The sequence below is a fragment of the Grampus griseus genome (assembly GCF_964374135.1).
Source record: "Grampus griseus genome assembly, chromosome: 20".
Taxonomy (NCBI): domain Eukaryota; kingdom Metazoa; phylum Chordata; class Mammalia; order Artiodactyla; family Delphinidae; genus Grampus; species Grampus griseus.
This window is the reverse complement of record NC_139014.1, coordinates 55,327,076-55,339,870: the sequence shown is the minus strand read 5'-3', so window position 1 is coordinate 55,339,870 and position 12,795 is coordinate 55,327,076. Positions and strand designations below refer to the sequence as shown.

The 12,795-nt window shown below is 34.8% G+C and overlaps 1 protein-coding gene across 6 annotated transcripts in view; it reads right to left on the bottom strand.

Moving 5' to 3' along the window:
- Window positions 1-12,795, bottom strand: part of RHOT1 (ras homolog family member T1) — a 57,554-nt gene that overhangs the window by 11,987 nt on the left and 32,772 nt on the right. For 4 of the 6 annotated variants that reach the window (XR_014298317.1, XM_082679020.1, XM_082679017.1 and 1 more), the window contains exons 9-18: window positions 12,621-12,719; window positions 12,000-12,108; window positions 11,300-11,420; window positions 9,046-9,130; window positions 8,528-8,673; window positions 7,386-7,486; window positions 5,576-5,706; window positions 4,814-4,897; window positions 3,114-3,233; window positions 1,926-2,128 (exon numbers count right to left, since the gene is read on the bottom strand). Coding sequence is in view for 5 of the 6 variants with exons in the window: in XM_082679020.1 (XP_082535146.1) it covers window positions 1,926-2,128; window positions 3,114-3,233; window positions 4,814-4,897; window positions 5,576-5,706; window positions 7,386-7,486; window positions 8,528-8,673; window positions 9,046-9,130; window positions 11,300-11,420; window positions 12,000-12,108; window positions 12,621-12,719 (1,199 nt within the window). In the remaining variant the exon portion in view is untranslated. Of the gene's footprint in view, window positions 1-773; window positions 870-1,925; window positions 2,129-3,113; window positions 3,234-4,813; window positions 4,898-5,575; window positions 5,707-7,385; window positions 7,487-8,527; window positions 8,674-9,045; window positions 9,131-11,299; window positions 11,421-11,999; window positions 12,109-12,620; window positions 12,720-12,795 lie in introns of all 6 variants that reach the window. The other 2 variants (XM_082679019.1, XM_082679021.1) reach the window with 1 other exon arrangement.

Sequence of the window (12,795 nt, the reverse complement as noted above, 5' to 3'; positions counted from 1 at the left end):
CCACCCCTGGAGAGGTACTGGCGCAGAACCCACTCAGAAGAGCGCCACCTGAAGAATCAATTACATCACTTCCTGTAACACCTGAACATTTTTTAGAGGCTTCTCAGTCAATGGACTGGCCCAATCTGACTTGGCTTAGCTTGTGAGATCTGATGAGACCACAGCACACCGTGGCATGGTTGTGGAGATTAGCAGCATCCCAATAATGCCTAATTCCCAACATGAAGAAAAACAAGAATTAATTTTTTAAAAGACTCTTACAGGCTCAAGACATTCCATTTTAAAATCTGACTTGTGATGATGAACATATCACTGCTACTAAGTCACTGCCAGCTGTCATACTGGAATCCATCTGTTATTTTATAAGTTGAATCTGACTCTTCAACATATACAGGCTCCACCCACCAAAAAGGAGGGATGCAAAGTATGCTTAGCAACAGGGAGATGCTTCATGAGAAGTAGTTTCGGATTAACCATAAAAACAAGTGTCCATGTATGTACATTTATCATATACACACACACACACTCACACATATTGCAGTAAAATTTTAAAGATGCAGATCTAAAAACACAGTTGCAGTTATTTACAAGATTAAGACAGTGCATTTACATATTAAAAAGAAAGACACCATAGTATACAGTTAGGCAGTAAGCCTGACAAGCAGTGCGTTTCTGGATAATTACTAAATGTGAATTATGGAGAAAAAGATTTGGTCATCTATAAGAAAATGTCAACAAAATGCCATAGAAGCCATAAAGAAAAAGTAACTTACAAAGCAGTTTTTAGAAAGACCCAGATTTTTCTCAAATTCTCTATTCTATCAGTGTTGCCCATGTCTCGGGAGAGTCTGTCTCTGTAATGATCCTCTCTGTAGATAACATACATGAAAGTTTTAAAGCAAAGGTAAACATAAAAAGTAAGGTTTTGCTTATCTAACAGTAATAGGAAGGAATGACTTCTCTTCCAATACAAATAGAATTTCAAGGGTTTGCTGCATTTTTTTTAAAGTACTAGTTAATGGAACAGCAATCAAGTTAACTGATTTGAAAAATCCGTACAAATTAACAACCTTTTGAAAAATCTTATTAGCTTGTAGCAATTTTTGAGTATTACTCTATGTTATACTGTACTTTTCATAAGAAGAAAAATAATTTAGAGAATAACATAATAATAAATAGAATAAACTGTAAAGTCCTGAGAAACGCACTGCCTGAAAAACTATCTTATCACAAAACAGAATTTATACAAACACCGTACTTGAGGAGAATGCCATTAAGAACCATGCAATTTTAAGGCAGTTAGTAAACTACAAAGATGACCACAGTTATGTGCTTGTGCATATGCATGTAGAGATATACAATAAATGTACATAAAATTTGTGGCTCATAACACTTAACATAAAACATTTATATAGAAGGAATCCCAATTACAACTACTTTTTATAGCACTAAAAAAAGACATTATATCCTGAACTCAAACATACCCATAATTTAAACATAAATTCATAAACGATTTTAGAATCCTTCACATACTCAAGGTCAATTAATCAGCAGAAAAAATATAAAAGTTAACTTTTTGTTCCTATGGAAATGCCTTATTAGCATGATGTCAATTCCATTTTATTGCAGTAAGACTATCTTTTTAATGATGGGTGAGAGGCTGAGTTTTATTGCACTATCCTATTAAGATAGTTACAGCCTGCTCAAATATAGTCAAATATTATCAGAAGCACCAGTGATATAATTTTCTTCTGGTACCCAAACCAAACCTGCATTTACTCAAACTTGTCCCTTCTCATTACAAAGTCTCTTTCTGTTGCTGAACAACTTCTATGTGACAGAGATTCCACCCTCATGGCTAATAAAGGCATGCAATGTTACCACAAACCATGCAAAACGAAAATCATGGCAGAGCAAGTACTTACGGGTACATGGCCATTGTTGTCAATTTAACAAAGATGTCTTTACTGGGTGCATCAGCAGTATTGCAAGTGAAGGCTTGTGGTGGAGGCATTTTGTGTTTCCTGCAGAAATCAGTAGGTGAAATGCTATATTCTTGTCTGACTTCATGCAGGTCTGACTTTGCAGCTACGATTAAGCAAGGTATTCTGCTGTCCATAAAGTGTTGCTACAGAGTAAAAAGTGAAATCAAAATCTGATGACAAGTTCAAAAATTACTAAACTTAATTAAATGGGCACTAAAAATTTTCTCTAGATAGGCAAAGCATCAACAGTTTCAGGGAGAAAGTAAACTAAGAGGCAAAGACTGGCAGTTGTCTAGGTCAGTAGCATAATAAGACCAGGGCCACTTTTCTAATGCTGGTAACAATATAACAATTCTTCAAATTCACTACAATTTGAAAAAAAAAATTTTTTTTCAAAAAGAAACAATACTTTGAAATAAAAAGAAATCTACCTAAATTCTCCCTCCTAAAGCACACTATTTTCATTTTTTGATATTACCTTTAGTCCTTAAGCACATGCATATATATATGTTTACATAGTTGTAGTCATGCTGGACATAACCATTTAAAAATATAATACTGAATTTTCCATGTTTTCAGAATTCAAAACCATTATTTTTAATGGCTACATAAATTTCATAGGATCATTTTGTCTCAATTTGGTAAATATCCTCCTATTGTTAGACATTTGGATTATTTCCAGGTTTTTGCTATTAAAAACAATGCTAGAGTAAATTCCTTCGTACATACAGTTTTTTTACTCTTACTGAATCTTGTTGATAATCTCAAAGTAACTGATAACTTTTCAAGCCTCTGGTTTATCCCCTTGCTCTATTATTATTCTTGGTATAACGGGCAACATATAATCCATGTGCACTCCTAAGACCTTCCATTAATGCAGAGGTTCTTAACCAGGAACGCACATCAGAGTCACACGTGGAAAAAAGTACTTTTAAAAATACAGATGTCTGCGACTCTACCACCTCAGAATGAAACCAGAACCTTTAGGGATAGGACACAAATGTATGTATTTCTGAAAAGCTCCACAAATAATTTTCTTGCATTTCCCTGGTTAGAAAACACCACATTACAATTCCATTAAACTCCTTATAAAGTTAAACTTGGTTTTAGACCAAAAGAGCAACAAACCTTAAAAATCCTGGCACAGTATTCAAAGGATTTAGGGTTACTGACATCATATACCAGGCATACAACATCACAAAGGATCTCAGCCTCAGTTAGAAATTCCGATTCTGAGATATCATGCAACTTGTAAAAAGAAAAAGACAGAAACATAAGTATCATAACACTGATGTAAAATTAAAGTCATGATGTTTTATTATGTGCTTAACTTGACTTCCTAATTTAAAAATACTAGTTAAGCATAAATTTTCAGACTATTTTTGGAAGTAAGACATATAGATAAACAAGTAGTTTCTGATTTTTGAAGATGAAAAATGGTGATTAAGGTCCTACAGAAACTAACATTTAGTGAGTGACTAAAGTGTGCTAGGCAGGCCCTTTACATGCATTCTCTATATACTATAGATAAGAAAACAGGCTAAAGAGATTAGGTCAACTGCCAAAGATAGCACAACTAACTAGTCATCAGACCAAAAATTGAACTCAGATATGATTCCCAAGGCTTTTTTCTTTTTACCACACCACCTTTCCTCCCCAATCAAAAACACAAAGGAAAAAAAACAAACAAACAAACCACAAAGCAAAGGACGGTACATTAAGGTTATTTTGTTCTACTTCACTGCCTACTCTTTTTCAATGTTTATTATAAAATCTCTAAAGAAACATCCCATCTGTGATATGATAATGATCCAACAAGCGTAAAATTCAGTACTGAGCTATATAAGATAGTGCTTCTTTGTTGAGGAGAAGAAAAGGGAAGTGTAAAGTCAGAGGTGACTCAATATATTCCAAATAAAACACTATTAGAGCATGGATATTCAGAGACATGAAAGACATCAATTTGCAATGAATGGTTGTAACAATAAAACTGGAAAGTTAACAATCAGCAAGATTTACTGAGTACCCAATATACAGAATTATACTTAGGAGAAGAATGAGAGATAAACAGGTTTAACAAGAAACTGACAAAGAACTTTTATCATAAAGAGCAAAATATGCATAAAATTCAACGTGATTATCTGTCTAGCAGAATAAACTACTTCCAAAAAGAAAAAAAAAGGGAATGAACTTTCTTTAGTACCTATTTTTTGTCAGGAGCTTCTCATATTAGTTAACTTAATAAGAGACTCAGACTCAGAGAATAAGCAATTTGCCTGAGGTCACACAGCTGATCAGTGGTGGACCAGCATTCAAACCCAAATCAGACTGGATCCAAAAAGAACATAAAACCTCTTTTTACTATTTCATATTATCTTTTCAGTCATACCATTCTTTCCATCATTTTTTAGGCTACCACACTTGTTAAATACACTCCTCCCTGCTAAATAGATACAACCTGATTCAATTACAGATTAAACTACCCCACACCTGCACAAAGGTCTTCAAACTAATTTCTAGTCAACAATAGAGGACATAATTTTTAAAAATAAAAGTGGAAGAAAGACCAAAGAGGATTTAATTTTTTTTTAACTTTCTTATGGTGGTATAACATACAATTAAGCACACAGATAGATGAATTTTTACTTATATCTACACCCATGTAATCACCACATGGATCAAGGGAATTAAAATTAATTCTAATGAATAAACCAGGTAAAAAAATAAATCACACAAAAACCATTAAATTAAATCTAATTATGTTTTCAAAGAGTCATTTAAAATGTACCCAATAATTAATAATCTTTATATGCCAGAAAATTTCTTACCAACAAGTATTTCTCTTGTCCGTATACATAAACAGTGTTAATTGCATAGTATGATTTATGGTCATCACGAATTTTCTTCTGCCTCTGAAAACAACCAAAAACATCTCAGTATTTATAGTATTACAGGAACTAGTTTCCATCAACACATGCGCTCTGCATGTATGGTGTGTTACCAAAAAAAGGACATTCTTCCCTACACTATGTATTATTTATCAATACAAAGGGGATATTGATTTTGTTTCTTAGTTCTTAAGGTATAAAATAAAAGATGCATTTGTTCTGCATACAGGGAAAGCAGTAGCTGAAAAGGAAGTAAACAATATCACTGAAAGTGTATTCCAGAGCCACCTGCTGGCGATTCTCCTTACACTATAATTTGGCCTGCTATTTCATCTACAAATATGTCAATCTCCTTACTCAAGTCAGTAGTCAGAATTAGGTATCAGTATTCGGTTCAAAATATTCACTGTACATTTACTTCATGCCAAGCACTGTGTTTGATGCTTTCATATGTGTATTTATTTAACCCCCAGCTAAAAGCTGTTTAAAAAAAAAAAAGACAAATGATAGCTAACATCAATGAAGCAAAGATAAAGCTAGTTCAATGAGATTATTGTTACACTTTAGTTGTACCTTACTATTATACATAGGTCACTCAGTTCTACTAATCATCTAAAAGGGTAAATGGTTATGAAAAAATTATGTAAACTCAGTGACTATAAAAATCTGTTGAGTATAGCTCTATTTCTTGAGAACTCTCACCATTAAGTTTCTTCCAAGAAGAGCCTGAAGAACTCCACTTTTCCCACAGTTTTTCATCCCAATTACATTACATCGGAACACATTTCTTTGAGTCTGTTTTTTCTGAAGGTCTATCTTTTTATCTCTTGTTACTAAAAAGAAAAAAAAAGCTAATTATGTACTGCTTAGATTTACTGAGCCTTCATTTCACATTCTGCAAAATAGGGTATTGCTATTTATCATTTTTACAAAGTGTTCGATCAATAAACATACTGTACAGTAGTCAAGTGGTATGTGAAATAAAGTACAAAATATAATACAGAAGGGCCCCACTTAGTGAAAAAGATGCATTTCTGAAAGTCGGCTGTAAACTTCTAGTAACCAAATGATATTCATTTCATCATAAAATAAGTAGTATGTTTACATAACAAAATGATATCTGAAAAATGAATGAAAATTACAATGAATACAGCCAATACTATATCCCATCTTTTTTTCTGTTATAAATTATTGTCATAACAAATTATAAACTAAAAGATGCTATCTCAAAACTGCACTCTCTTGGGTCTATAAATGGGAAGAGGATATGCACGCTAGGGTTAACTGGCCTTTCTAAGGTAAATCTGTAAAAGAGGCAGCCCTGAAAACAATGTTGTATCAGCAGAGCAATGAGGCATGTCTTCTTTTTTTTTTTTTGCGGTATGCGGGCCTCTCACTGTTGTGGCCTCTCCCGTTGCGGAGCACAGGCTCCGGACGCGCAGGCTCAGCGGCCATGGCTCACGGGACCAGCCACTCCGCGGCATGTGGGATCTTCCCGGATCGGGGCACGAACCCATGTCCCCTGCAACGGCAGGCGGACTCTCAACCACTGCGCCACCAGGGAAGCCCGAGGCATCTCTTCTTGAGGTAAAGAGACCTCCTTTAACTATACCCAAAGATTCAACTACAAGAAAGCTCACCAAGAGGCACTATTTATAGCAAAAAAACCTGAAAGTGATAAAAAACAGATAATAATTATGGGGTAGTTAAGTTATAGAATATCCATATGACGATACTTTATCTAATATTAAAGATATAATATTATAAATATTATAGATATATTAGTATACTTATTGATTATAGAAATATGGCCACAATATTTTGTTGAGTGAAAGAACCTCATGCTGGCTAATTAGTTCCTTAGTCTTTGGTGCTGCATTAAATACTGTCTAACTGGTTAAGTACTTTGAAGGGTACTTGCTCTGTCAATTTCACAAAGGCTGTCTTCCTGTAATGGGGCGTCCTATAAGATATGGCATTTTTCCCCACAAATCAGGATATAAGAACTTCTTGAAATGATCAGTTCCCTAATTTGTTATTTCATATTATATCTATGGGTTTTCTTTAAGTGGAGCACATTGCCTGGCAAGAATGCCTGGTTAACATTACAAGATATGTGAAAGATTTTTTAATGTGGAAAAAGGTTATAAAACCGAGAGATGTACAATCAGTTGAATACCAGGATCATGTGTTAATAGGCACTGTTTTTAATGTTTAAAGAAAATTAAAACACAAGATAGACTGGTAAATACTTTTCATGCCCATAGCCCTCCCTGATTTTCATCAATGAAGTACCCTCAGGAGGAGACTAGAGGTAAAACCTCTACTCTTTCCTTTTTGATAAACAATTAAATCAAGCAGCTTACCTCAAAAGTGATTACCAAATCAAGGGAAAAGAAATAGTATAGACATGGAAGACTAATGAAGATGCATTTATTTTTACTCTTTTTACATATGAAACTGGAATCCTAAAAAAAATTTTTTTCTAATTAAATAGCATTCAGATACTTACCTGTGATGGCTGAAGCTTGAGACTCTTGCTCAGTCAATATTGAATAGCCTAGATAGCCCAAATACTCCAGGCATCGCTGCACATCTAAATAGGTCGTGAGCCTAGGAAAGGGAAGAGTTTAAAATGTGAAAAGTTCCTAAATGAATATTTATTTTAAAAACAATTACAACAGCTCAAATAATTTTACCACTAGACCCAGATAATTTTTGTCAGACTGCTTTAATTTCCCATGTGCCCAACCATGGCTTTTCCTACAGTGACATCCTTAGGGCAGAAATGAAAGGGAGGAGAATGCAAGATGTGGGGTGGAAGGGGCTCCTGTATCTATTCCACCTGCCCGGAGAGAGCAAGGCCACACAGATGAGCAGTGAGCAGCTGGTAAGATCTAGAGCAGGGATATTTTATATTATTTGCTTCCCAAGTTACATATTGTACTGCAAATACTGGCTAGTTAAGGACTTAATGATAATTAAATCTGAAAAGGTTTGCAAAAAGTGAAAAAAATAACTGAAAGGCTAAAAGACACTTGAAAATAGTTAGCCTTTCGTATGATCTGAAAAAAGAACAGATCCTGGTGTTGAGAAAGTTATTTTTGCCAAGGCTAAAGTAATTATGTCATTATGCACAACCAGAGAATTTTTTTAGCACCCTAGACAATAGGTCAACAAGACTGCAGACACCCTCACTAAGTCTAAGAGTTCACTGAAAACAAACAACAACAAAAAAAAAACCCTCAAAGTAAGAATTCAGTGTCAAGTAAAATATGCTCTCCCCATATTCTGAAAATACAAGATTTGTACAATAACAATGATGTTTCCCTTAATCAAAAGTATTAAAACACACTGTAAATCAACTATACTCCAATAAAAAATTTTTAAGTATTAAAATTTACTTCCATTTTTATATGACTTATTACTGTTTCCCTGTACCTCATCCAAAAGCAAACACATCCCTTCCTGATAAATTTATAGAACATCTATAGTTCATCTCAGAGGTAGCAGCAGCACTATAAATCCTGCTCACAGGCAGCTATCATTGAAGCACTTCACAAGATCTGACAAATATACAAAATGATGAATGTAATGCACCATAATTTCAAACTAGCTGTAACTCTAGAGGAAAGAAGTGAGCTCTATACTCACGTCCACTGGGAAAGGAATCCCTGGTAGGTTATCCAGCCTTTTTCATTCGTACAAACTGTGTTATTCACATCTGGCCCCCAAGGTATGTAAGGGAAAACTTTAAACAAATCTTTAAGCTCATCAGGTGACAAAGCACAGTCTCTATCCTGAAGATACACAAGAAAGTATACATAACACTTAGATATCTAAGAGGATAATTCCCAGATGCAAGAGCCCCCTAATCAAGTAAAGCTATGTTTCTAAAAACTAACAAATGAAAAGAAATTTTACATTTTATCAAGAAAACTCCTTACACATATATAAGGAAACCTATGCAAGGGTCTATCAGAAACTAGACTTTTTCGTCTTGAGAAAATAATAAAGTAAATAATATGAGAAAGTATCTTTGCTAGTTTAAGAAAGTTTGGGTAATTTTTGGCTATGTGACAGGAATGCCCAATAGCTCAGGGATCAGAGTTACATCATTCACAGGAAAATATTTTATCATATATCATGGAAAACTGCAGCTAAAAGCTTACCAAATCATGCTTGTCAAAAGTACTTTGGAGAAACAAATATGCGTGATGATTTAATTCAGTAGTGCAATCAGGAGGTATTTTTAGCCTGTTGATGAAAAAAAAAAGTAAAATAAATCATTAACCAAATATTAAAACTTAACTGGAGAAATGAACATGAAATTGCAACAAGTATTTTTGTAGGATGACAGCATTTACAGAACATGTTTTCTGTAGCCATTTAGACTTGCCCAGGGAAAGTCACTGCAGCGGTATGGCAATTCTCAGAAGAGTCATAATAGTGCTCAATCCAACGTGACAGTTTTCTTAACTATCTGAAGGGCAGGTTGTATTAAAAAATTCACAGACAATACTGATTAAACTGTAATGGGTTGTTCTTCCTACAAACCAATTATAAGTCAAAATTATGAGCTTTAAACAATGTCAACATTGTAATGTATTGAAAATGATGTGAAGAGATGTTATTTCTGCCTGATTTGACATTTGACACACCCTAAATTCGAGTCAATAAACATTTATCAAATGCACAGAGGTACTGGGGACATAAAAACAAGACAGGCTCCCTACCTCTAAGGAACCACATTCAAGCTGGAGACAGACCACAAGTAGATAACCTCACTATCTCTACAGAATGAGGCAACTGTTGAGTATGGGTAAATTACAGATGCTAGGGGAACCCTTGTAAAAGGGAACACTTTGCCCTGGGGATGGGAAGATGTCAGCACTGCTGAGAGACACTGTCACCTGTATTGAGACTTGAAGGATAACAGACATGAATTAGGTTGGGGGGAGAGGGAGGAAGAGAGTAAAAATACCATGGGCAAAAGCCTGGAGTGGGAAACAATATCTGATTGGTGGACCAGAAATAGTTTAGTATTTACTTCTAGAATGAAGGCAGGGAGTGAGCTGGAGTGAGCAGATCATGAATGACCTCCTACACCAGGTTAAGAAGCTTAGGCTTTATCCTGTCTTGAAGGGTAAGTGACATGGCAAAATCCATGTTGTATATCTATTAATCTAGCAGCAGTGTGAAGGACAGGGGCAGAGAGTTCAATAAGAAGACTCAAGTGGTGGCTTTGAAGGGGCTCTTTACAGAAAATTAAAGGTAGAGCGCAGAAAGAAACTAAAAGATCTTAGTGTAAGTCACAAAGCCATAAAAGATGGAGTTTCCTTATTGTCATACTTTAGAAAGCAATAAGCAACCTCCCGTATAATCTATCTACCCACATAAATTGGCACAGAAAAGAAAACTTGATAAAAAAAAGTCCTGGGACAAATGCATTCATTCAATATATATTTATTGAAAAACCTGGGAAATTACTTGAGCCAAGATTTAATAACTTTGACAAGGGAAGTTTTAACTTAGAACTGATTAATAGACGAGGAATCCAACTAGAAATTTTGCTTCCTTAATGATGGGGAAGGAAAAACAACAACAAAGTTTTTCTGAACCCTTACATGGATAGCTAGCAGTGCTATGCTAAAATTAAAAAGGAGAACATGAAGATAACGTGCTACTGAAAAAGCGAAGAAAAAAGGCGAAAGGCTCAAAGGCCAGATCTTGGCAAGTCACTTCCCTGAAAAGCCTACTTCCCTTGGGTATGGGAGAGGCATCCTACAGCAAGGCAGTCTCCTATTTCAGGGTGATGCTGGGTTCATCATTAAACATACAAAACTTAAACATATCATTATCTAAAGAAAAACAACCACAAAGAGACTGGTCGTTTAGGAAAAATACTTATTTTATCCTGAGCTGAGAACAGGCTATAAAACTTAGGGAGGAGAAGGACTAAAGAAAAGAAAAACGCTAACCAATATATTTCTGATCCCTTGACTCTAAAAACAAGTTCGTCTAGCATCTTTTATCTCCTTCCTCAATAAAATGAATTTAAAAAGGTACTTGTATTCTTCATTAGAAGAAGAGGAAGAGTTTGAGCCATGCTATAAATCAGTGGCTCTCAATTGGGGATGACTTCACTCCTAAGGGGACATTTTTGGCTGTCACGACTGGGGGAAGAGGTGCTACCGGCATCTAAGGATGTGCTAATAAACATCCTATAACTCGTAGAACAGGCTCTACAATAAAGAATTATCTAGTCCAAAATGTCAATAGTGCCGAGTTTGAGAAACCCTGCTATAAACGGCTCTATAAATCTATAAATTATTCCTGAGTAGCTCAGAGCCTACCTATCAATGTGCTAAATAAAAACTTTAAAATACTGGCAAGTGAAATCAATTAGAAGCCAAAGGTACATACAAGGGAAATAAATATTCAGGTGTCAAATCCAGATCGTCATCATAACCAAATCGTCGAAGCACAGTCCAAGTAGTTTCATGTCTCCCCCTCTGAATAAAAAGTGTGTGTAAAAAAAGAAAACCTGAAATAAAATAAATCAGTAAATATAGCTGATGTGAAAATGGGTAGAGTCACATGGAAGAAAAGCATGTAACACATAACGGCAAGAGCTAGACTCCTGAACATATGTGTACTAGTTTTGCATATGGAAGGTCAAACCAAAACAATGCTCACAAGTGTCTCAAAGAGTTGATTTCAGAATCATTTCACAGATACACCCAGGTCAGCAAGAGATGGCACTACATGAAAGGGCCAAAAACATATCCCAAGGAATATACTGACATTCACATGGTTATATGATAAAACAAATGAAATCATTTTAATTTTAAGATAAATTTGTTTCTGAAATCTCTTACCCTCAGATGGACCTCTGCACTCCTGAGACCCAATCAATTTCCCTGCCTCTAATTTACACTCACAGTAAAGATAATTATCCCCACCAACGTCTGCCTCTTCCAACTCTTAAACATCCAGGTTAGATTTTAGGTATATTAGTAAATATAAACATTTCCCTAAATATAGATAATACTATAGACTTTTGCCTTCTGCTAAATTTTGAAAATATTAAATTCAAAAGGGGGAAAAAGCACCATTCACCCACCTTTCAGTGTCAATCCACTATCAGCCACACCATCACTTATATGTTTTCTGACTACATTTTTGACATCTTCTAGAGCCTGAGGAGCTAACGGAGTGTTGAAACAAATTCTCTAGCAAAAAACATAAAAATAAAGTTAAAAACAAATCAGCATTAAACCCACAAATAGTACAAGTATTAATCCACAAAGCAACATTAAATCAAAGAGTTGCAACCAAAGGAAACATATTCTGAATTAGCAGAGTCTCTACTTTGTATTAAGTAAAACATGTCATACTTAGGACATGTTTTCCCTACTCTCCCCATCATGTTCCTAAAACACAGAGCTCTTTGTGTAGCTATGTTATACAAAACTGAGAAAGAAAAATAATTCAAAGTTCAGACTTCAAGTCATCCTTAATAAACCCACTGTACACCATGAAATGACACTCTCGGAGTCCCCTCAACTCCTAAGCATAAGAGAGTTTTATCCCCTAGGTAAAGATTAAATAGCCTGATGTGAAAGAGAGTTTTTACATGAAAGAGATGCATGTTTATCAAAATACCATTGTTCAAGCCAATAAATTTTTTCTCTTCTCAGCAAAAAAAGACCAAGATACACAAATATCTGAAATAAAAGGCTACCTGAAAGAAGTTGAGTTCAGCATCATTGAGAGTACCATCATTATCTTGATCAGATATTTTAAATATACGAGTAAGGGCTTTTATACAGGCTGGTTTCATCTATAAATCATTGAGAAAAGAAACAATCGTTTTAATGTAAATAGCTGGGATTTTAAGATATGATTTTCATAAATAT